Source organism: Amborella trichopoda, chromosome 9, assembly GCF_054954075.1.
Source record: "Amborella trichopoda isolate Santa Cruz 75 chromosome 9, AtrichopodaSantaCruz75HAP2 v2.0, whole genome shotgun sequence".
NCBI classification, from domain to species: Eukaryota; Viridiplantae; Streptophyta; class Magnoliopsida; order Amborellales; family Amborellaceae; genus Amborella; species Amborella trichopoda.
Window position 1 is genome coordinate 1,147,844 of NC_142344.1, and position 24,465 is coordinate 1,172,308.

The 24,465-nt window shown below is 36.5% G+C and overlaps 4 protein-coding genes across 4 annotated transcripts; 2 read left to right on the plus strand and 2 right to left on the minus strand.

Moving 5' to 3' along the window:
- The first annotated feature begins 4,205 nt into the window (after positions 1 to 4,205).
- Positions 4,206 to 5,869, plus strand: LOC18437532 (uncharacterized). Its single transcript, XM_006847742.4, has 2 exons — positions 4,206 to 4,856; positions 5,504 to 5,869. Exons 1-2 carry the CDS (start codon positions 4,464 to 4,466, stop codon positions 5,630 to 5,632), a joined length of 522 nt encoding a protein of 173 aa, XP_006847805.2. The 5' UTR covers positions 4,206 to 4,463; the 3' UTR covers positions 5,633 to 5,869.
- A 47-nt stretch (positions 5,870 to 5,916) lies between these two features.
- On the minus strand, positions 5,917 to 9,757 carry LOC18437533 (pentatricopeptide repeat-containing protein At3g09040, mitochondrial). The gene has a single exon (XM_011626478.3). The coding sequence runs from the start codon at positions 8,913 to 8,915 to the stop codon at positions 6,453 to 6,455; it is 2,463 nt and encodes an 820-aa protein (XP_011624780.3). The 5' UTR covers positions 8,916 to 9,757; the 3' UTR covers positions 5,917 to 6,452.
- Positions 9,758 to 10,275: 518 nt separating this feature from the next.
- LOC18437534 (pyrimidine d) lies at positions 10,276 to 18,131 on the minus strand. The gene is made up of 11 exons (XM_006847744.4): positions 17,896 to 18,131; positions 16,437 to 16,519; positions 14,279 to 14,602; positions 13,795 to 14,047; positions 13,009 to 13,089; positions 12,652 to 12,759; positions 12,526 to 12,555; positions 11,771 to 11,908; positions 11,291 to 11,328; positions 11,086 to 11,185; positions 10,276 to 10,628 (listed from the first exon to the last, which is right to left on the minus strand). The coding sequence occupies exons 1-11, from the start codon at positions 18,040 to 18,042 to the stop codon at positions 10,554 to 10,556; spliced, it is 1,377 nt and encodes a 458-aa protein (XP_006847807.3). The 5' UTR covers positions 18,043 to 18,131; the 3' UTR covers positions 10,276 to 10,553.
- A 2,027-nt stretch (positions 18,132 to 20,158) lies between these two features.
- LOC18437535 (uncharacterized) lies at positions 20,159 to 23,578 on the plus strand. Its single transcript, XM_020669310.2, has 4 exons — positions 20,159 to 20,256; positions 21,621 to 21,773; positions 22,262 to 22,362; positions 22,948 to 23,578. The coding sequence occupies exons 2-4, from the start codon at positions 21,688 to 21,690 to the stop codon at positions 23,295 to 23,297; spliced, it is 537 nt and encodes a 178-aa protein (XP_020524969.2). The 5' UTR covers positions 20,159 to 20,256; positions 21,621 to 21,687; the 3' UTR covers positions 23,298 to 23,578.
- The last annotated feature ends 887 nt before the right edge of the window (positions 23,579 to 24,465 follow it).

Here is a 24,465-nt window from a genome sequence, read left to right on the forward strand (position 1 = left end):
GATCTTGAATTTGAGGAAGGTGATCGAGTTTTCCTAAAAATCTCACCAATAAAGGGCATTATGAGATTCGGCAAGAAAGGAAAGTTGAGCCCACGTTACATCGGACCATTTGAAATCCTGGAAAGAATCGGAGGTGTCGCTTATAAACTTGCATTACCACCCGAATTGGCAAATGTCCATAATGTCTTTCATGTATCTTCACTACGAAAATATCAGCCCGACCCGTCCCATATCTTAAAATATGAACCTTTACCGATCAGGAAGGACCTATCCTTCATTGAGCAGCCAATTTTGATACTGGATAGAAGGGTGCAAGTGTTGCGTAACAAGGAGATTCCTTTAGTCCGTGTATTATGGCAGTACCATTCAAGAGAAGAGTCGACTTGGGAACGAGAAAACGAAATCAGAGAAAAATACCCTTATCTTTTTCAGTAATCAGGTACACAAATTTAGAGGACTAAATTTCTTTAAGGGGGGAAGAATGTAACAATCTTAAAATTTCAAAAAAAAAAGGAGAAAAAATGCTTTTAAATAAGTGATGGTCTGTTTGAGTATGATGGTCCTTGGGGACCATCACTATTTTCAAAAGTATTTACTTTGGTTTAAACTTTTGCTTTTGCCTGCTGCTGCTTGCTGCTTGCCACGTCCTTTAGTGGACGTAACAATCCTAAAATTTTTTAAAAAAAAAGAAAAAAAAGAAAAAAGGAGAAAATATGTTTATCAATAGGTGATGTTCTGTTTGAGTATGATGGTCCTCGGGGACCATCACTGTTTTAAAAAACTTTTGCTTTGAATTAACATTTGCTTGCCTTTACTTTTTCCTTTCCCCGCTTTTGCCTCATGCTGCTTGCAGCTGGCAGCGTCCTTTAGCGGACGTGGTTTTCGTACGATAAACGTTTGCTTTTAACGCGACACCTCAGGTATGAGGTAGAGCGTAAGAAAATAATATAATAATACGTTATAAGAATTTAAATAGGGGATGTGAGCACTCCCACCCTAAAACAAAACTTTGAGATCTCTCTCTGGTCGAAACACAGTGAACTTCTCTCTCGAACCGAAAATTTTTATCGGAAGCTCCCTCTCAAATAATTGTGGGTAAGTGACATCGTCTTCCTGAAAAATAGTCTGTTTTTAATAAATAGTGATATTTTCGTTCAGGATATTTATTTTATAAGTTTTGTGTGTAAGTGACATCGTCTTCCTGAAAAATAGTCTGTTTTTAATAAATAGTGATATTTTCGTTCAGGATATTTATTTTATAAGTTTTGTGTGTAAGTGACATCGTCTTCCTGAAAAATAGTCTGTTTTTAATAAATAGTGATATTTTCGTTAAGGATATTTATTTTATAAGTTTTGTGTGTAAGTGACATCGTCTTCCTGAAAAATAGTCTGTTTTTAATAAATAGTGATATTTTCGTTCAGGATATTTATTTTATAAGTTTTGTGTGTAAGTGACATCGTCTTCCTGAAAAATAGTCTATTTTTAATAAATAGTGATATTTCCGTCTAGGATCTTTATTTTATCAGTTTTATGTGTAAGTGACCTTATTGTCTCGAAAAATAATCCATTCTTTTTAAAAATAAAATGAAATAATTATTTCTGCTTATTATCATGAATTTTAGGCGCGATAAATTTTATGCGCACGTGACCTCATTATCTTGAAAAATAATCTTTTTAATAAAAATTGTGATATTTTATCTATGTTAGAAATTTTGAATGCTGTAAATTAGAAAAATAAATTTATTTATTTTTCTTGTCTATTGTTAGAAATAAATGTGATATTTCTGCTTTTAGTAAAATTGTGATATTTCTTTCTACTGTTTTGAATATTTAGACATTGTAAAATTCATGTGCAAATGACTGCCTTATTATTTAAAAATTGACATTTTTTCAATTGATTATAGTATAATTGTGAAATGTTTATTTGTGAATTGATATTCCATAAATTGTGATAATTCCGTATTCTTGAATTTTTATAAGAGTTTTTCTATACATATTAAATTGGCAATTATGCTAGAATGCCTTTACAAACTGCTACCTTTCTAAATTTGAGCCCAAAATATTTGATTGGTTATTTTTGAAATGTTATAGAGAGTGACTGTTATTAATGGTTTAAGTGAAATTCATATTAATGGTTTCAGTGATATGTTGAGTACATGATATTGCTGCTTTCGAATGTTTAAAGAGATTTAGAAATAATTTAAGTATGCAAGTGGACTCATCCGGTTCGCCGGTGAGATATAAGTGGACCTAGATATAAGTGGACCTATCTGGGACGCCGGTAGGGTTTAAGTGGACTCATCCGGTACGCCGGTGAGGTATAAGTGGACCTGCAGGGATTAAGTGGACCTATCTGGGACGCCGATAGGGATTAAGTGGACCCATCAGGACGCTGATGGGGTATATATGTGACCTACTTGGGACGCCAGTAGGGTATTTTGTGAAATCCTTTAAATTATGTATTGTCGTTAAAAGTGTTATAAGCATTTCAATTACTCGGATTATACTTAATTATGCAATTATTGAAAGTGAAATTGTTGATGCATTTCTATTAATAGATCTCATTTTGAAAAATATTGATATCTTTCAATCATGATTATTTTTAGGATTATGATGATCACTTACTGAGTAGCCAAACTCATCAAACTATGGTAAACATTTTTTCAGGATAACTACGGATTCATTTTGAGTGCTAGTCAAGATCAACCTTGGAAGATACTGTTGTTGTGCTAGCTTTCTTTACTTACTATGTAAGACCTCGCCACTGTAAATTTGTCCTATCAATAGATGTATATATGTTTTGTCTGTCACATCTCAGGAATAACAGTACTGTAAATTCTTGGGGTGTGACACCAACCCCAAAACCCAAAAGGAATAAGAAAAAACACTAAACTACCATTTTTTTCACATGCCATTCTCTCTCATGTTTCTCATTTTTTAATTTACCCAATGCGCTCTGACATTACAGTTTTTGGAGACGATGCGCTTTGGCAGTCCCAAAAAACGCTTTGGCAAGCCACAGTGCTCTGGCAGTATAATAAGGCGCTCCGGCAGTATGTTCAATGCTCCGATAGTATATGAACGCATTCCAACGGTACACCTTCCGGAGACATTTAGCTCCGACAGTCTATAAAGGCACTCCGGCAATAGAGGCTCTGGAGCCACAGTGCTCCGGCAATGTAATAGCGTGTTCCGACAGTGTATTCAACGCTCCGGCATTATATGAACACGTTCCGACAGTGCGTATGACGATATGACAATCCTTACAAAGCGCTCCGATGCTCGATACATATGCACTACGGCAGTATGTTCTAGACAATTCGCTTCGGCAGTTGTATACTGCGCTCTGGCAATACGCTACTTGGGATCGATAGTAAGCACCAATTGTTTTTTTTTTTTTTTTTCATCGGAAAGATATTTTCGTAAAAATAATAATAACTTTTTACCTTGAGGGATTTTTACGAAAAAATGTTGTTGTGAGGAAAAAAGCGAAAGCAAATGTTTGGTTGGGGATAAGTTGCATAAATAGTATATATTGGGGGGTTTTTTATAATTTTTCCATTATTCTATGGGAAAAGTTTATATACCATGTTGCAACCTTAAAATGTAGAATTATGCACATCAAAAATCCATCGGAAAGGTTGTTTTAATGTTGAAAAACCCTCTAATTGATCATCTCAGTGTCAAGATGTATGAATATGAAAAAAAAAAATTTGGGTCTCAAGAATAGTGCATCTTGCAATACATTATCTTGACCGTCTATTATTTTCAAGATTTTCATTTGTTTATGGATCTACTTGATTTTAATCATTTTTTAAATTTAAATTTTTTTAATTAGATATAAAAATAGATTTTAAAATAATTCAAAAAAAAATTTACAACAAAATTACATATTATGATAAAATTTTAAGATACACTTTAATTGGATTGTTTAAAGTTACAGTCTTAAAAAAAACCGCACCAACCCTTATCTTATTGACCAAACTCAAAATTCAAAAAATACTTTATTAACCTTTTGTGACACACCCAAGTTTCTTGTTCAATGGTAAATTGTCGCACTATCTACCATTTAAAAAATCTTAAAACGTAACATCCCAACACAATAGAAACTATATAATTTTTTTTTAAAAAATGTAGTTGTTCAATAACTAAAAATTCAAAATTTCCTTTAAAATAAAGAAAAAGTTTATAAAATACCGCAGGAACCGGCAATATTTTTGGCCTCTGCCAAAACTCCCAGACCAGTCCCTCTGCTTCGCCTGGCATCTTTCCAAAACACTCTTTCTCTCTCTAAAAAAAACTTTTCCTCCTTATACGTAACCCCAATCTCTCTCTCTCTCTCTCTCTAAAAAAAAACCTTTCCCACTTTCTACATAACCCCCATCTCTCTCTCTCCCTCCTTCCTCTCTCTAAAAACACAACCGATTACACCATCTCTCAATCTCTCTGCACGCATCCAACCATGGCTCTTTCTCTCTCTACCTCTTACTCCATTTTCAAACCCCCATACCATACCATTGCCGCCCAACTTGTGCTCCTCCCTCTCTCTACCCATCCAAGCATGACTCTTTCTCTCTCTACAAATCCAACCATGGATTTTTCTTCCAAGGCATCTTACCCTTCCATTGCAGCCCGACATGTTCTCCGCCTCGCGCAACCCGCGTGCCTGCAAGTAGCCGCTTGCGCCGCACCACGGCCCCCCTCCACCGCTGTGAAGAAGAAGAGAGAGCCGCGGGGCATCACCAAGCCGAGGCCTGTGTCCCCCGCCATGAGAGACTTGTTGGGGGTTTCAGAGATTCCTCGAACTCAGGCCCTGAAGCTTATTTGGGCCTATATCAAAGAGCACAACCTTCAGGTTAGCTCCAGTGAAGCTTGGACTTTTAGCGTACTGTGTTTTTCTTTCATTGCCATTAGAAGAATGCTTCCTTATTCTGCTCTCACTCCCTCTCTCTCTCTATGTCTCTCTGTTTTTTTGCTAATGTAATGTCTCTTCTTGATGGCTATGAAAAATGGGCCTTTTTTCCCTGCATTATCTAGTTGTTCTTCTGGTGTGACTACGGATTGGGGAATGCAGTAATCTCTTTTTCTTTGATTACTTTGCACTGGTTCTCTTTTCTACTGTTTAGCTGTAAATATCAGCCATATGTACTAATATGGCATTAGTTTTGTTTTTTAAAGAGACTTCACAGGTTAAAAAACCAGAAACATTTAATTTGTATTTTCAGTTTTTAACTCTCTCTTTCCCTTTTGTAGAACACTGAAAAACCTTTAAGTTCCTTTTGCTTTGGGATGGCATTAAATTTCATGGTAAATAGATTTGCCTTATCCAGAAGTTTTATTTAATGGTTTTGGAGAGTGTGGGAGTTCTCAGTGAAACCATTTTACTTGTACATGACTGGTAAATTTTAAACTGTTCTTCATGGATATGAGCTCCAAAATTGCAAGCGAGGAAAAAAAAGTGACATAACTATTTATTTATGCAATAATCTTCTCTTTCTACAGGATCCAGAGAACAAGAAGATTATTGTGTGTGATGAGAAGCTCAAGACCATATTTGGAGGGAGAGATCGTGTCGGGTTTCTCGAGATTTCAGGCCTGATAAACCCTCATTTTCTAAAGGAAGTAGAGTGAAAGAACAAAAAAAATGGAACAGAAAGCTTGACGTTAGAAGAGATAAAACAGAGAGGCAAAAATTTTGGGCTGTGTAAATGATGTTTATTTTGGGAAATCCTTATATTTGGAGAACATGGAAAGAATGTTTTGTGTTATTTGTTTTGGTAGTTGCAGTTGTTTGTTTTGCCTTTTGATGGTTGCAGTTATGTGTACCAACTTGGCCTTATTTTTCTTATTTGGCAAATTCTGGTCAAATGGGTAGATAATCATTTCTACTATCCGATTAGTTCAAACTAACATTAGACAATGAATATTCCCTTAATCCTTATTCACAAATATAAAATGTATATGGAAAATATACAGAACTGTAACCTTGGATTCACAATGAATCTGATCAGTTGCAACTCTGGATTGCTTCAAATTCCATGTTTATTCATGTTTTCCAATGCAACAAAAAGATTCTAAACGCAATTGGTGGCCACTGGCCAGATTCCATTCTAGAGTGACGAGCAGTTGGGTGGCTGTACTGCAATATTGCTTCAAGTTTCTTTACCATTTCCATGTATCTGATCATCCTCCATAAAACTAGCAGAGCTGCCGGCAATATATTACGTCTCTTCATTGAATCATTTGATTTTTTTCATCAATCAAAATACAGTTTTGCATCAGGGGTCTTGCTTATTGAATAGAGAATTATGTGTTTCGTTTCCCTTGCTCATTTGGATCTCTCTCTAAACTTTTACCAATCAAAAGACATTTTGCATCAGGCTCTTGCTTATTGAAGAAAGAATTGTCTCTCTGATTTGAATGTTCAGTTCCATGTTTCCACAACAAATGCTTAGACCACACCCTTGGTCTCAACCCTGCTATGTCCAGGCTTCTTTTTCAGCCCTCTCTCTTCCATCAACGTTCTCAATCTCTCCGCATCTTCCCAGTTTCCCTCTCTATTATAAATGTTTAGTAGCAATAAGAAAGTCGCACGATCATCAGGAATAATCTTAAGGATCTTCTCAGCTGCAATCTCTCCTAACTCCTTATTCCCATGAATCCTACAACCACTCAATAAACATCTCCATACTTCAGGCCATGGCTCAAAAGGCATGCTCTCTATAACACTCTTTGCCTCCTTTAGAAACCCAAATCGGCCCAGTAGATCAACTAAGCACCCATAATTCTTGGCCGATGGTTGTGATCCATATTTTGACTTGATGGAATCAAAGTATTGGCACCCTTCTCTCACAAGGCCTAAGTGGGCACATGCCGAAATCACAGCCATGAAAGTGGCATTGTTTGGCTCCAAACTCACCTTCTCCATCTTCTCGAAAAGTTGGAGGGCCTCCTCTGCAAGTCCATGGTGCGCACAAGCCATGATCATGGCATTATATAATACGGGATCTCTTTCATTGTCCACAATTGTTTTCTCTGCACTGTAAAACGCCAGGCGTGAGCTAGAGATGTCTCCACATTTAGCATACATATCTATTGTGGCGCTTGCCACAAATACATCCCTCTCGAGCCCAATTTTTAGAACCAAGGCATGGATGCCTTTGCTCTGGTCTAGACTTGCAAGATTAGTGCTGGCATTGAGAGCACTGCTCAAAATTGAACCATCTGGTTTCTCACCTTCTTCTCTTAGCTGGTTCAAAAGCTCTAGAACTTCATGGAAGAAACCATGGCGAGATAAACCAGAGACCATGGCACCCCAACATACCAAATCTAAAGTCTCCATGTCATAGAAAACCCTCAAAGCATCATCTATCGATCCAAATCTAGAGTAAGAATAAATCAGTGAACTACCCACAAAGCAGTATGAATCAAAACCAGACTTAATTATGGTAGCTTGAAGTTGGGTTCCCATCTTAGAGTACTCATGGCTAGAACAAGCTCCTAAAACGCTTGAATAGGTGAATTCATTTGGTTTCATCCCTGAATTATACATTTTAGAGAAAATCCTCAATGCCTGAATGCCTCTCTGGTTCATTAAGTATCCTGATATCATCTCATTCCATGTGTTTGTGCTTCTAAAATTCATGCATTTGAAGACACACTCTGCATATTCAATAATGCCAAATGTAGCATACATATGGATAAGAGAAACTGCAATATGGGAATCATCGGCTAGTGTATGATGATAAGCATGGCCGTGGATCTGAAACCCAAGATCCAGATCTCCATTAGAAGAGCATATTCGAATAAGTAGAGAAAGAGTGACGTGGTTTGGCCTGATTCTTTCTAATAGCATTTTCTTGAAAGCACTAACAGCCTCTTTCTTGTTTCCAATCTGAGCAAGGCCTGCAATTACAGTGTTCCATGAGATGATATCTCTCTCTTCCATTTTTTCAAAGAGTGCCATGCCCCACAAGCTTGAACCAGTCTTAAAGTACATATCAATGAGGGAATTCAAAACTGAGAGGCCTTTTCTCACCCTAGATTGGATAATCAAGGCATGGACTTGGCGCCCACTATCAAAATTGCGAGAAATGGAACAGGCCTTAAGCATGACTAGGAAGGTGAACTGGTCTAACTGTAAATTTTGCTTATGCATAAATGAAACAGCCATGAATGCCTTCTCTGCAACTCTATTATTCACATAACATGCAACCAAGGCATTCCAACATGCTACATCAGGATCTGTAATGCTCTCAAAGATATGCTCTGCCATGGAAATGAGCCTTAGTTTTCCATAGAAATCCAATAGAGCACACCCAACAAATAAGTTAAGCTCAATTCCGATCTTTAGAGCATAACCATGCAATGAAAACCCAAAGTTCAGAGCCTCTAAGCCTGAACAGGCCATCAAAACACTACCCAAGGCAAATTCATTGGCCATGAATCCTCCCCTTTTCATCTCTAGAAAGAGAAACAACCCATCTACCAGCTCTCCATTCTGAACAGTTCCAGTGATCATGGAAGTCCAAGATACAAGGTTTCTATCAGGAATTTGATCAAAAACTTTGCGGGCTTCGCCCAAACAGTGGCACTTGGAATACATTACGAGCAAATTGTTCAGCAAAAATGTGTTCTTGATGAACCCATACTTGATTATTTGAGCATGGCCATGAGCACCAGCCATTGGGGATTTGCTCTTGCTGGAGAGAGAGAGTAAATAAGAACAGGAGAGACAGATTTTGTCAAAATCATGGGGTTCTAGAGAGACGTGTTTATTGTTGTTAGGCCTCAAAGCATAGACTTGGCCAAGAGTTCTTAACCCTGTGCAGAATTTTAGAGAGAGAAGGGAAAGGAATTGACAGTTCTTGTGAGAGGAGTGAGAAACTAAAATGAAAGGAATCTTGATTCTCATGTTAAAGTCCTCCCAAATTTACTTCACCAACAATTAAAATCTATTTTTCCTTTTGAACTTAATTATCCTGGAACACAAAAATTTAAGGATTGTCCAATTTTGGAAGAGGATTCCTTCCAAACAGCTCTTTTGCCTGGGGGAGGACATGTTCAATATGTGCCAAGCTATATTAGCCATCCCAAAAGAACACCCCCTTGCTTCCCAAAACTCTCTCTCTCTCTCTCTCTCAGAACAGGATTATAGCCTCACTATAGTACCAAATTCAGATTCCCTCTCCTCTCTAGATGCTCTCTTTCCAAAAGCTCATTTTCTCTCCTCATGGGGCAGAAACCTCACTTTCTTCCAAAGTTGCTCCTTTTCTCTCTCCTAAAAAGGTGGACATGGGCTGGCTTAATGCTATTCTCTTCTAAATCTCTCTAAAAATGCATATCGAAACGAAGTATCTCTTTCTTTCTCACGGTTGAGAAGAGAAGAATATTGAATTTCGGAAATCTAAGAGGGACGTTGAATTGAGAGCAAGAACCAATTTTGTTTCTCTTTGCATGTTACCTTTTTTGAAGCATGTTTCTAGAGTGAGAAAATGGCAGACGATGAGAAAGAAGATTTAGGGTTCCATCTGGGTGGGGTAAGCTAAGATGAGATTTGAAGGTCAGGCGTTGAGATTTCAGCAAACCTTAGCGGAATGTTTAGAGTCAGGTCCGGAAAAGGCATGGTGAACTGTCTGGATATGGTCTTGTAACTAAATTTAACTTAAGATTAGAAAATAAGAAAATTAATGTAAATATCATTTAATATTAAGATTAGAAAATAAGAAAATTAATGTAAATGTCATTTAATTTTTTGCTGGTAAAGAATGTCGTTCAATTTTCATAATTTACATTTTTTTTTTTCTGACCCCTGATTCTGCACTCCAGGGAGGAAAGACCAAAGTCAGATTGGAAAAGGGAGGTGGGCAAAACCGTATCCGCCTGATTCTCCCAGTTTTTAATATATTTTTAGTTAATTTGTCACCTGGTAAAACTCAACCATAAGGGTGGCAACAGGCCCAGCCAACTTTGCTCCTGGTATAGGCCTTGTCCCCATAGACTGGCCCAAGCCTGGTCGCGCCCTAACAAGGCTGGGCTGGGCCAAAAACACATAAAGAACAGATAAAAGGGCAAAAAAGAAAAAAAAAAGAGGGCGGGGCCGGGCCAGGCCGAAATGGGCTGAAACTGGCTCTAGCCCAGCCCTTCCTTTTCGGGGCCGGGCTGACAGGGCAGCCATTGCCATCCCTAAACTTGAGAGACACTCGCATCAAACAAGGCAAAGCCCATTTGAATCCCTAGGGCCTGATTCCGAATTTTTGATCACTTGCTTCAAATACTAAAAGATGAAACATGTATTCATAATATTCCATAACTACAAAAATGTTCCGCAAGAAAATTGACAATGAATTTCTATGGCACACCACTATCCCACTCCCACAAACAAATTCTCTCCAAGCAAAAAGCAGCTCATCATGTTCCTATATTTTCTCAATAGCCGTCGATAATTTGAATCCTATATGCTTTAATTTGAAGCAGTTACAAGTAAATTCCTTTGATTTTGGGTGGTACAAGAGAAAGTATGAGGACCACTGTAAGGACAAATGGATCATGGTCATCTATAATCAGCACCAACAGCTTCGTGGACAGATTTGAAACCATCCCTTTCCAAGCATTTCGCTAGTTCCGCCTGAATTCAAAGAAAACCATTAGACCGAGACACACAGATCAGAGTTAAGACATCATAAAGTCCATTGGAAAAGGTAATGCCACTCCAGGACTACATCCACTGTCCATTGTAATCATGGATGGTCCAACCGTAACAAGGTGAAAGAAATATGCCTGCAACTCTAGATAATCAAAGACCATCCTGCAGTGGAAATGCATAGGAGATCTAGCCATGGAGTACCTTATGTCATAGCCCCTGTAACTATGATATACTCAAAAAATCAAGCTTATTTAGGGTAATTCCCAGAAGCCTACAAGGTAATTTTGGTCATTTTGTTGAGTAATATGGCCATTCTAGCCGTACGAATTTCTGCAAGATACAATATATAAACAGAGGAATACCACCCATCATTCTAAGTTCTTCATCATAGAAGCGGATAGTCTCTCTCTCTCTCTCTCTCTCTGTGAAAAATGTGTACCTTTAGCCGGGGAACTATGGCGGGTCCTTCATAGGCAAAGGCAGTATAAAGCTCAACGAGGGTTGCTCCAGCTCGTATCTTTTTATATGCATCCTCACCACTGCACAAAAATGCATTTTAAGAAAGTCATTAGCTGCATAATCAAATACAAAAGATTGAAGAAAATGATGACAAAGTAGCAACTGATTTCTTCAACAGCTTGTACCTGCTTACACCTCCACATCCAATAAGAGTAATTTTTCCCTAATTAAGTATTAACAAAAGAAACATTAGAATTTTAGAACAGGTTATAAGGAAATGCAGGATAACACTACAGTTAATCAATTATATAAAAAATATTGAAACGAGAGCAATCATGTGGAAATGGTGACAATTGCTTACATCAATCATGTGGAAATGGTGACCATTGCTCACATTATACATTGCAACCAAAGAACTAAGGGAAACCCATAGTTTATTGGATCATCACCATCCATAGAAAAGATGGTAGTTGATGGAGAGAGTGCAGATCCCCAGAACATCACAACCCCAAAAGATGGGCTCCAGTTTCTCCCTGCATCACTGTCCATCAATCCAATGGATGGTGATGACTCAATGAGCCGTGGTTTCCAATAGTCTCATTACCATGAACATTTTTAATAAAATGATCCTCGAGAAAGATGATAAAATGAACTCTTCAACATACTCGTGTCAAAAGATACATCTCTTTGAGAATATCGGTAGACAATTTGAAAAGAGGCTTGCCACTCAAACCGCCGGCTTCTTGAGCCACTGGCAACCTATTTATTGGCTCTGGTCTTGAAATAGTTGTATTTGATATAATCTGAATATAATCATCAAGCAATGAGAAACGATTAGTATGTTCCTTTTGTATAATTACAATTAATTATTATTTTCTACTCAACAACAACAGTTCTGACAAATATAATTTCATAATGAACTGTAGAAGGAACTCTAAAATCCAAGTAATTTGGATGAAATGGTATGAAACACTAATGTCACCAATTCATCAAGTAAATGCTACTTTGGATCTCATAAAATAGTATAGATGCATTCGAATTATATGGAACACAATGAGACCAAGATACATGAAAATAGCCCACTTCACTTCAACTGGCAAACATTTTCAAGAACCATTTTAGCATAATTTACAAGCTCAGAGTAACAAGATAGTGCAAAGAGGAAGGCATAGTTCCATTCCCAGCTGCTTCATATATATCATATATGAAGCATTTAGCAAACCACAAACATGCACCATTACCATCACAATAGTCAATTCCGAATTGTCTATATATATATATATATATATATATATATATATATATATATATATATATATATATATATATATACTTATCATGAAATTCATTCCATAGCTAATAAAGCAAAGAAGGGACTCTCTTGTTAAGTATACAAGCAAATAACAGTTGCCAAACTTACAAGTCCATCCAAGCGAAGAGTAAGGGCGACCTGCAAATATTAAAAAGATACCATTAGATAGCATCACATGTAACTTCAGATCAATTAAAAAGGTCATCCAAGGCCCATGTTTTTCAAAATATATACCGCTGCAATATCTTCAAGATCTTCTTTAGTCAAGTCGGGAGCAATTTTTACTAGCAAAGGAGGAGGACCATCTTCACCCCACTGCATGTCATCACGAGCAGCTTGGACCTTTTGCCAAAAGGACAGCCACAAAATAGCATCAGTAGCTACTAAGAACAATGTAGGCCACACATAAATATTCACAGTTGAACCTACAACAGTAGTTTCAAACTTTCATTTATTGGAAATAAAATGAATATTATAATTAATTAATTATAATATTTTCATATTATTGAAAAAAAAGTATACCATCAGTCAAAATAAAAGGATACTATTTATCATGAGAAAGAGCTATAATCAGTAGCTGTATTTTTCGACCTTCTTTACAAGATCCTTTAGTTGTTTCCTTCCCTGGAGTTTGCGCAACCCTGGAGTATTTGGTGATGAAACATTTATAACCTGCATGGGCCAGAGGAAAAACAAAGGAAAAGCAAACATAAGATTCTTTCCAATGCTAAGCCACTATGAACACTAGCAAAGCTTCACTGAATTATTGATGTGCCTGTTTTGCCTGAACTGCTGCTTAAATATTTTTTTTTTTGGTGAATCAGTGGGGATGACGGGCCCCTATGCATAAAGAGGTTCAGCACAAGGATTTCCCAGGAGGTCACCCATCCTAGTATTAATCTTTCCGAGGCACGCTTAACTTTAGGTTCTTTGAAATTTGATTCTTATGCATAATTTATAATATTTAAACAGAAGAAAAAAACAAAGATCAAAGCACAAGAAGCTCTTGTCCAAGCAGGGTTCCATCAAAAAATAATAATGAAAAATGACAAGCCCTTCCAAGTTAGATACCATCCTATAATACTATCTAATAAAATTAACGTAATAAAAAATCTAGAATTACGCAAGAAAATTCGAAAGGAAAAATTAGGGAAACTCGTAATTTACCAGTGAGCTATGAAACTCCACCATAAATTTTTTTTTCATTGAACTCCATTGTTAGTGAACTACACTTTATTATTATGATTACAATCTCAAGATGGTAACAACATACACAAAATAATTTCTGAAGCATTTTAGTAGAATAATGGTATGATAATACATAACAGAGAGATCTATTTTCCTTATCAGTGCTGCAAAAAAAGAGCTAATTATTACCAAGTAATCTGCAAACTGGGACAAAGTATGAACTCCTGAAACATAATCAGCGGCCGCATCTTCACTTGTCTTATTCTTCCCAATATTGACTCCAAGAATACCAGGGCCTGCTTTCCCTCCTTGCTTAACACCATTCGAAGAAGTGGCAGGAGTTGAAGTTTCCTGCAACTTCCTTTTTCCATGCTGTACACCCAAACGTTTTGCAACAGCTACTATACCCTCACTATTAAAGCCGTATCGGTTAATGAGAGCACTGTAAATCATACCAAGCAACCAGAAGTGTATGAAATGCATGAGTTTGTGTGCTAATCATCAATCCTTGCACCGTGAATATATAGAAAGAATTTCTATACAATTGATTCATCAAAGACGTAACTCCCTATATTAATAAAAAGCTGAGAAACCAGTATCAGAACCGTGATATTCCTGATGGAATCAACATTTTTTCACAATCTAAAGGACATAAGAAAACGTACATGCTTACCCCTCCTGAGGAATTCTGAAAACACGAGGCTTTGGATTACCCTCCTGAGGAACAGGGGTGACAGAGCCAACCTCTACAAAGCCATATCCCAACCCAAGCAAACCCTCAACCGCTTCTGCATTTTTATCAAAACCAGCAGCGAGGCCTATTGGATTTGAAAATTTACGGCCCCAAACTTCAACCCCAAGAATTGGTGGGTCAGGCCTCTTCTCGCGAGGAACCAGGCCACGAGCTGCCGCTGCTATTGCTAATCGATGTGCAGTCTCCGGGTCTAGTAAGGCAAAGAAAGGGTTGACTAATTTGGTAGCAGAAAAAAGCCACCCACTGCACCAATGATAACAAAACTTTTGAAGTGAACAGAAGCATCACAAGGATTGAGATGACCAATAGAAAAATAAACAATTACAAAACATTGCATACAACTTTGGAACAAGTGAAAGAGATCAATCAGGAAACAAATATCTAGTCTTTAATATGAACATTTGGAAAGCAGTCAAAACTGTAGTAAAGAATCAACATGGACCCTCAGTTTGTTCTAAGATGTTGCTAGATTGTTTTCAAGCTTACGATGAACCCTGGTGAAGGTTAACGGAAATTAGGAAGTATCCTGTTCTATAGAGGTGTTAAACACAGTGGAAGTTGCACAGCTTTGGAAGCCATATCATGCACATCAAGGCTTCTCTGACCACTCAGCTAGTGTGTTTCTTGTCTAAAGAGATGCAAGGGAGACACCATCCACAGAATCGAGTTAAGGCTTTCATTGGGATTTAGCACATCTTTATCAACCTGTACTAAACCTGTTATGATGGCAATCATATGCTAATGCCTTATTTAGAGATGAAACATTCATTTGATGGGATTTTATATCATATCATAGAACTTTTCGCAAACCACCCTAATTCACTACAACCCACGCGAAACAAAGCATGGCAAGATTCACCCGTCAGTTTAAGCTTAACCCAATAATCACTAGTCACCAGTCCATAAGAGGTCAAGGAGCCAAGAGCAAAAGTGAACAAAGTATATGGAAAACTAAACAAATAGATGAATCAAATATCAGCTATTGCAAGCTGGCAACTATATTCAATTAAAAATACAGTAATTAAGTCTCCAGTTCTTCTGACATTCCAAACACAAGGCATATTCAGAACCCACTGTATAGTTAATGGGCAAAAATGTTGACTAAGGAGCTTATAGAAGCAACCCTAGACATTTCAATTTACCTTATCTTCCAATAAGTACCTGTTGTGAGTCCCCTTAAATAGTCAATTGTTATAGCAATGTGTAAAAACAATGTGTTTTGAATAGCCTCAGGCCAGGTACTCGCCACTGGGCCAAGGCAAGTTATTTGGGTTAGTCCAAGTGGACTTGCTCCAGTCCTGCTTACCCTGAATCCATCTTACCCCAAATAAAAGATAAAAAATAAAGAAAGGGTAAAAAGTTTGTTAAAAATATTTAAAATAGCAAAAAATAAGTGATATGAACCATTAGAAGACTATAGAAGTTGAAAATAGCCTATAAAGATTGATTATTTGAAATTTTGATTTATATATCAAATATTTCAGAAAAATTAAAAAAAGGAAAGAGTAAAAAATTGGATCATGCGATAAGAAAAGTTCCCAAATCGGTCTTAAGAACACCATCAAAATCATCTAAAAAAAAACTTTGATTTTTTCTTTTCTTTTTTTTGACATTTGTTTTTATATCTTTTACATGGCTTTTGGTGCCTAGCAAGTAACCCCCAGAAATCGTCACAGCTAAGCCTCGGCCAAGTCCTGCTACACTAGTAAGGGATATTAGAAGCAACCACTTGTTTCTTTTGAAGGGTACGGAGTAGGGACCAACCTCCATTGCTTGCCACTACATCAACACTAGAATATAAGAGTGGAAAAAAAATCTAACCACTTTGTCGCATTACCATCTGTAAATTGCGTAAAAGCATTGTGCGTCCAGCACTGAGAGCAATGCTTTTAGAGCTAATATTGTGAAAGCATCATAGAAAATTTTGTTCTTCCTTAAATCTTTAATGACTTAATCACTTAAAGTCCCAGTAATCAAACAAGCATTTATCCGGAGTTTTACATATGTAACAATATTTACCTAAATAGGTACCAAACATAAATTCATCACAGGCTTTAGAGAACTGAAAATAATTTACCTGAAGGTTGCCTCATCCACTGTGCTCACATATGCCCCACCAGCTATAACCAGGCCCAACATGGTTCCTGTGAATATTCTCCCCTAAAGTTTAAAACAAATGCAAAAGCAAGGAAATTAAAAAGTCCATAAAATGAAAAATCAATAAATAAAATTACTGAAAAAAAAATTTGAGAAAGCATTTTTGAGTATTAAACCAGACAACAAATACAAGCTAATTCTAACTAGATATCATATACAATTTGAAAAAAAACAGTTACACAAGTTCAAATGTCTAATAGGTCTGAATACATGCATAAATACATAAATACATACATCAATACCCCAACACGCATGCATACACGCACACATATATACATATAAACAAACACACATACATCCCGGTCAGATTGAAGGTACCTAAAGCTCTATGGCCTGAAGTTTTTCAATATGCCTACTAGGTACCCCAAATTCATTAAGTACTAGACAGCAAGCAATCATCTTCACTAACTGAAATCACTTTTGAACAGATACTTTTTGAACGTTTGCCAAGATACACAAAATCACACATTTAACGCCACATTAAAACCGATTTAGGAATATTAAATTGGTGTCTAATAAGACGCACAATGTTATCTTGCTCACTAGTGATTGGAACTAATGGGCAAGAGTGAAAGAGGTCCAAAGGCTTGGAATTGCGATAAAAAGCAACCTTTTTACCGAATCTATTATTACCATGACCAGGAATATATTTTGTATCCATATAACTTAATAAGGTGATTGAACATTATATAATTAAGTCCAATAGAAAAGCAACCCCTTTAGCGAACCCCATTACATAAGTGTATGATTACTATGAACATCATCAATGCATTTCGCATGCATATAACTTACTCAGGTGATTGAAATTTAAAGAATTAGTCTGAAAACTATTGTTTAATTCCAAATGTTATTCATAAAAGGAAATCTTTGTCTAAAAAGACATGTTACATGTTTCTAGAAACCAACAGTCATGTGGTTAAGAGTGAGCCAACAATAATGTCTCTAGTCATGTTGCAATTGATGTGTGGCATTGTTATAAGCCACATTGCAGTCATCCAATCAAGATCGGATGGCTGTCCGTTCCGAAATAAATCATAGGAGTACAAAGACAAATAGAAAGCTTGCCTATTCATAAATTCATAGAAGTAATTGTTAGCAGCATAAAGCTAAATGCCGATAAACATATTGGCGACTTCAAAGAATGAAAGTACACTAATGCTAACAAATTGAAACCATGTACGAGAGAGAGAGAGAGAGAGAGAGAGAGAGAGGCAATGCCATTAGTGGGTCTGAATACTATCTAACTAAAGAGAGAGATAGAAAGAGAAAAGTTATGGAAAGAGATAGGCAAAGAGAGAGACAGAGAGAACGAGAAAAGCTATGGAGAGAGAAAGACAAGAAGAGAAAAAGAAAGGTAGAGAGAGAAAACGCAAAGCTACCCGCTTAGAAGTATGCGGAATTTTTGGAGTCGCACCAGTCCCCGTACTAAACCTCCTGAACCCGCCATGAAAAACCTGGTTCCACTCCTTATACAAAGCATATTTGAGAATGCTCCAGCTTGATCTCATGGCCACCATGACCGCCATTTCAAGCTTTATTTCACAGGGAAAAATGGATATTCACGAAAAAGAAAACCCAGTAATTCAGAGAGCGAAACAAGAAAGTCGAATGAAACATTAAGCCCTAATTCCGAGAGACTTTATGGGGGAGAAAAATGGATAGATGATAATTAATGGAGGAGCCCTAATTTATGAAGAATGCCAAATTTAGAGAGAGAAAGCTAATCTTAGAGAGAGAAAGAGAGTGGGTATGAGAGAGAGAGAGAGTGCCGCCGTGTACATTGACATTGATTCTCGGAGAAGTGGTGGGAGAGAGAACGCGGCGGGTCCTAGTGTTTTGAGAGGCGGGTTTTGAACCAGGAGAAATTACAATATTGCCCCCTAATTATTTTTTGGATGACTAAAACACCTTTCGATATTTTGAGGGAAATTTATCAAAAGAGTGCGGTTTCTAATTAAGCCTTCAAATTTTATCATAATGTACAATTTTGGTATAAAAAATTCTTAAGATTACTTGAAAATCTATTTTTATATTTAATTACAAAATTTTAAACTTTAAAAATAGTTAAACTCAAGTAGATCCATAAACATATAGAAATCTTGAAAATGGACCGTTTAGATAATGTATTGCAAGATGCACTATTTTTGGGACTCAAAATCTTTTGTTTTTCATATCCATACGTCTCTATGTTAAGATGATCAATTAGAGGGGTTTTCAACATTAAAACAACATTTCCAATAGATTTTTGAGGTGCATCTGTATTTCTACATTTTAAGATTGCAACCTTATATAAACTTCTTCCTTATCAAAATAATGGATATATACTATTGATAATTTTATACATAATGTTTGATTTAACTTTAAAATACTCTTAAAAACATACATGATTATGAGTTGAAATAGTTGCAAATGCGCTAAAATGATAAATAGTACAACTCTCATGAGTATTTTAACAAGGGCGCGGTTTTTATAGAGGCGAGACTCTAAACAATCAAAATAAAACACACTGTCAAATAGTGTCGAAAAATATGGTTTCAATACTATAAATCTTTGCGATAGCCTTAAAATTTATTTTCATTTTTAATTATAAAATTTAAAGTTTAAACAATAGTGTAGATCGAGCAGATCTATAAAAACTTGAAAATCTTGAAAATTGACTATAAAAAAAAAATTTGTTTCATACCGCTGGACCGCATTCCTACCGATCTAAAAAATGTAAAAAATCCATTTTAAAGATCAATGTAAGTAGGTGTTCCATCTAAAAGCTATGGAAACTAACGGTCCAAATGTTTTATTACTATAATTATTATTTATAGTTGTAAAATTTATTTATTCATGATCTACATGTCAGATATTACATGTCTTTAATAATTAAGTTTTTAAATCCATCTTAAAAGTAGATTTATTAATATGCCCACATTTCTACATATGCAGGCTTGGCCACATAGAAACCGAGTCACTATCAAAAAATGCGTTACAAGATGCATTATTTTCAAAACTTGAAATCTATTTTTCTCTCATGTCCATATATCTTAATGTCAAGATGATCAATTTGAGGATATTGGTCATCAAAAACTACTAGGGAATTTTTTTTGAGGTGGGCTCAAAACTGCGTCTTCTAATAAAAACTAGAAGATGATAAATTTGATGAATTTTTTTGAGGTGGGCTCAAAACTGCCTCTTCTAGTAAAAACTAGAAGAAAAAAAAATGTAAATATGCTTTGGATAGGGTTACATAGGAATGGAACTTGAAAAATAATGCTATAAAACCCAACTACTACTATCTTGACCCGAGCTTAACTCCTAAAGACCGTTGTAAATAAGGAAAATTGGGAAGGACATATGTAAATTTCTCTAAAAAAATAGAAGAGACTTTTCTTAAGCATCTAATGGGCCTTTTTTATCTTGTCCTATGAAAGCATCCCAGGACTGATGTGTCCTTTCCCTTTTTACAGGATGATTGATGTGTCATTTTCCCTCTTGTTTTCTTAAGCCTTAAAGGTACGTTTAAAATTGGTTATATAACCGTTCAGTTCTTCGTCTCCTTGAGATTTCAAGTCTTCAAGGACAGTGAATAAAGAAATCAGCAACCATTTTCACTTCCATTCTTGAATTTCCTTTTTCTTTTCTCCTTTTTATTCTTAAAAGAAAAACAAGGATATTTTTTAAAGTCCTGCATTATATTTCAGATTTTTTGGGTTTATGAAGTTTTAAAAGAAGAGAGAAAAGTGAAGGCTAAGGTTAGTTGTTTTTTTTTAATGATTTTTTTGCTTGAATCACATACTTTCCAGTGATTGAAAATTCACAAAATTGCCTGAAAAATCCTGAAATTAACCATTCTGGAAGTCCTTTTGGGACTTTCCTAAAGTACCATACATCACTAGAAATCACAGGGTTTTTTGTGTTTTGTTTACTATGGTTTCATGGTGTCTTCCCTATGGTTTCATGGTGTTTTCCCCTTATTTCTGCACTTTAAAGAAATGGGTAACTCTCTCTCTCTCTCTCTCAAGAGGGATCATATTTGTATGACAGAAAAACACTACTTACAAACCTATCTGAATCAGTTAAATTGCATGATAATGTAAATTTAGGTATTCTCAATACCTTATTTTCCAGATTAATTTTCTTTCTTTTCCTTCAATGTATATCATCAAGTCCTTGACTGAATTGGGAGGCAAGAGATTATAGTATTTAGAAGGTTAGAATATCTAGTTTCCTGTCATCTAAAATCTTATGCAAATTAAAGAGCCCTAAGGTTGGAGGCGATGCATTGGATGCAGGAAGGGTGGTCTGTGAAATGCATGTGTATGTTGTCTTAGGGTTTAGGAATCAAGAGTAAAGGATTATGAAGGAAAGTCCGTCGATTTGATTAAGTTTGTGGGTTTAATTTTTCACATTTGATCTTAACCAATATTTGAAAATGCTGATTCGGTCTCGGACTCACTTGGGTCCCTAGCCCGAGTCAGTGAAAGGACTGAGCTGGAGGCTGGAAAAGGCTGAGTTTCTTAGAAAAGGCCACTAGGGAACCTAGATCTTCATGAGTTGCCGGCAACTTTTTAACTAATGATCTTAACAGAATATGAACCTTAGTGGTTTTGAAAAGATCAAGTACTAGGAAATTTTAGCTACTGTGTTTGCAAGAAGTCATCATGTTTTCTTGAGGAATTTGAGGTAGCAAATGGTCTGAATATTCAAGAAAGGAAGAAGAAAAGACAGTCTATTTGCCATAAATTTAGCCATTAAAAAAATATGAACCTTAGTGGTTTTGAAACGATCAAGTACTAGGAAATTTTAGCTACTGTCTTTGCAAGAAGTCATCACGTTTTCTTGCGGAACTGGAGGTAGCAAATGGTCTGAATATTCAAGAAAGGAAGAAGAAAAGAAAGTCTATTTGCCATAAATTTAGCCATCAGTTTTTTCTTTTTCATATAGTTGCAGATCATCCTCCAGCCGTTTTGAACAGAATTTCTAGTGTCACATTGGATTAGTTTTATTTCAAAAGCATGTCAAATACTTTATTGACCAGGCTATATATATATATATATATTGTTTTTTTTTTTTCCTGAGTATGACTGATGTCTATATTTTCCATTAATTACTGCAGCAAAACTGATGTATATGCAATCTCCAAGTAGGATATATGTGACATGTAGTATTACTGGTCATGACCGATGGGTAACGTTCTTAATGGCATCGGTGTCGGTGTTGGAAGTGCCGTTTTGAAACCTCTAGACATCGCGTTGGGCAAATCGTGCGAGTAAGAATCCATTGTTTTCCTAACATGCTTATGGTGTTCTGATTCGTGACTTATCAAGATACCATTTAATAACCATTCATTTCAAGACAATTAGGGCTACTAAATGGGTCAGGTCGACCCTGCCCTGGTATCATAGCCCTGGACTTTGTGGGTCATATCCAGTTCCAGCACAACTAGGCGCGGTTGGGTCCGAGCTCCTTACCTGCAGGTGGCTCGGGTCCTGGTCCAACAGACCTAGACCCAGCATGGCCCAGGTCAAGCCCACACCCTACCAAGTAGGGTTGCCCTAGACCTGAGCCATTTGCAGCTTTAAAGATAGTATCAGTTTCATGAATTGACATTTGTGTAGTCTCTAATTTTCTTGATTTCCTTTCATTGTTGTCTCAAATGAACGGTAGTTTTCATTGTCATAATTGATTCATGTAGATTGATAAATGGTGAGGTTTAAGGATTAAGGTGGTGACTCTTTGAACCATTGGATTGTGCAGACTTACCTGTCAAGGAACATGGGACATTATTTGCTTCATCAGGCATTTTTGCATCTCCAGTCTTGTGAAGATGGCATTGGTGATTCTTCTCATCTACTTCCGTAAGCACTCTCTTGGTTCATGATTGTCTATGCATGTTTGTATTCTGTCATCCATAATAATAACTTAAATCATTGCCCTGCATGCAATCATTGCCCTATAAGTAACATTTAGTTACACTATGAGACAGTGTTGGAAAACTCCGGCGAGTCCACTAGGAACCAGCGAGTCTGACCGTTTCCCGATGTTTCAATATCGTTTTTGTTTGGACTCAACCATGTCTCTGACAAACTCACCCATCTGTCAAAGCTCACATGGGCTTGGGACCCTAGCACGCACCAATTGTAGCTTGAGAGCAGGACTGAAGGAGCCTTATCTCTAAGTTAATGGTGCTTTATTCTTACAAGTATCTTCTAATTTATGTCTATGTTAGTAGTTATTAAGCAGGGACTTGGATTTAGAATTCATGGACTGAGGCATATCAATCATTACATTTTGACAATCCTTTTTCCATTTGGATGTTTGATATTTCTTGACATTTTGGTCTTCTTTGGTCTTCAGACATTTTCAGCCTCATCGTTTTTCTAAACAATCTACTGACATTTTTTGTATTTTTTTTTTTTTTCCTTTTTTTGGTTTTTATTCAGTTTTCCAGTTCCTGATCTTGCTCTGTAGACTGGGGGTCTTCGGCTTTCTTGCAAGGAGCTTGGGCAAAATGGCACGCGCATTTTGTGGGACATACTTCTTTGCAATCAGAGACATTTGTGGTTTTCTATGGTACAAGTTAAAGAACACGAAACGCATAAATAGGAGGCGGCGGTTTCAAGACCATGATGAGTGCAGTGAGTGTGAGAGCTCATCAGATACATGGTTAGACGCAGGAAAGAGGGCAAAGAAGAAGAGGAGGTCTTTTGGGCCTGAGAGGCATCCTAAGCGAGCCAGGCATCAGGCAAAGCGGGGTAATCGAAAGCACAGAACAAGGGATGTTAAGTCTTAGATCAAAGTCTTATGGATGAGGAAATGAGGAGGATGTTGGTTGTGTTAATGTGATTCTGTGTTGTTATTGTTTGGACTAAGAACAAAAGAAATTGCTAGTGCGCTCTTTTACTTGAAGAGAAACCTTTGTATGCATCTCCACATATATGTAATGTATGAGTATCTCGAGACCCACATGTTTTTTATTTTGATTAGACAACTGAGATTGAGATGAGGATAATGCTGCAAGCTGGAAAAAGTTATATTTGTCAGATATTAATGCCTGATATTGTTGTCAGCTCACTCATGGTCGTATGATTAAGATCAAACTGCTAGATGTCTTCAGACATCTAAATTATATGTGTGTGGAGGCAGATAAAAAGCTCGTCGTTATTTAAATAGGCCATCTCGAGAAAAATATTAGCACATGAGATGAGACAATTTTGTTGGTTCATTTTCTTGAAGGGTCACCTTTAGCATAATTAAGACATCTAAGCAACATGGAGCAATTAATCTTAGTACCTGCACTAAAAAAGTCATCGATGGTATTTAAGGATCAAGTATTGCTAATACAAATCATCAAATGCCGTATAAGCAACAAATGGTGTAATTTGGATTGCTTCTTGGAACAAGTCATTTGAATGTATATTAAGAGGCCATTTATTTTTGGCACAAGAAGGTCACAATCATTTTTAGCTATTAGATTTGAAATTTGGATACTACTAATAATTCACAAAGTTTGTGAAAAAGTTATTGAGCATTATACGTAATCAATGACACATAATTTCACATTTGATGTACGTGTGAGTATGACCTCGTTCATAAAAAGTTAATGGCCTCATCTAATACTTTCACTTCAAAATAAAACCTAAAAAACATCCAACAACAATTTGTATGGTCCTTTTTTCTTTAGAAAAACAATCCAGTGGGGTGAATCGGTCGCCTACAAGTTTAAGTTGAACTTGCCAAATTATTATTATTTTTTAAAAGCAGAAGGGAAATGTAAACAGAATTTGAAGAGTTTAAAATCTTAAAACAAAGTTTGGGAGCTTCAAGTCCCCCCAAAAACATAAGTTTTGATAAAATACAACTATTTTTAATGTTGTTTATACACAGGTCCGAATCCCTTTTTTTCAGGAGAGATTCAGACCAGATGCCTATGGTTCTAGTTCAAATCGGGCGGTTCCGGG

Coding starts and splice junctions, on each gene's coding strand:
- LOC18437532 (XM_006847742.4), top strand. CDS start 4,464: ATGGCTCTTTCTCTCTCTACCTCTTACTCCATTTTCAAACCCCCATAC. Junction 4,857..5,503: donor TCAAAGAGCACAACCTTCAG/GTTAGCTCCAGT, acceptor CTCTTTCTACAG/GATCCAGAGAACAAGAAGAT.
- LOC18437533 (XM_011626478.3), bottom strand. CDS start 8,915: ATGAGAATCAAGATTCCTTTCATTTTAGTTTCTCACTCCTCTCACAAG.
- LOC18437534 (XM_006847744.4), bottom strand. CDS start 18,042: ATGGCGGTCATGGTGGCCATGAGATCAAGCTGGAGCATTCTCAAATAT. Junction 16,520..17,895: donor TTCCGCATACTTCTAAGCGG/GTAGCTTTGCGT, acceptor TTTAAACTTTAG/GGGAGAATATTCACAGGAAC. Junction 14,048..14,278: donor TTCAGAATTCCTCAGGAGGG/GTAAGCATGTAC, acceptor TATGATTTACAG/TGCTCTCATTAACCGATACG.
- LOC18437535 (XM_020669310.2), top strand. CDS start 21,688: ATGGGTAACGTTCTTAATGGCATCGGTGTCGGTGTTGGAAGTGCCGTT. Junction 21,774..22,261: donor GCGTTGGGCAAATCGTGCGA/GTAAGAATCCAT, acceptor TGGATTGTGCAG/ACTTACCTGTCAAGGAACAT. Junction 22,363..22,947: donor GATTCTTCTCATCTACTTCC/GTAAGCACTCTC, acceptor GTTTTTATTCAG/TTTTCCAGTTCCTGATCTTG.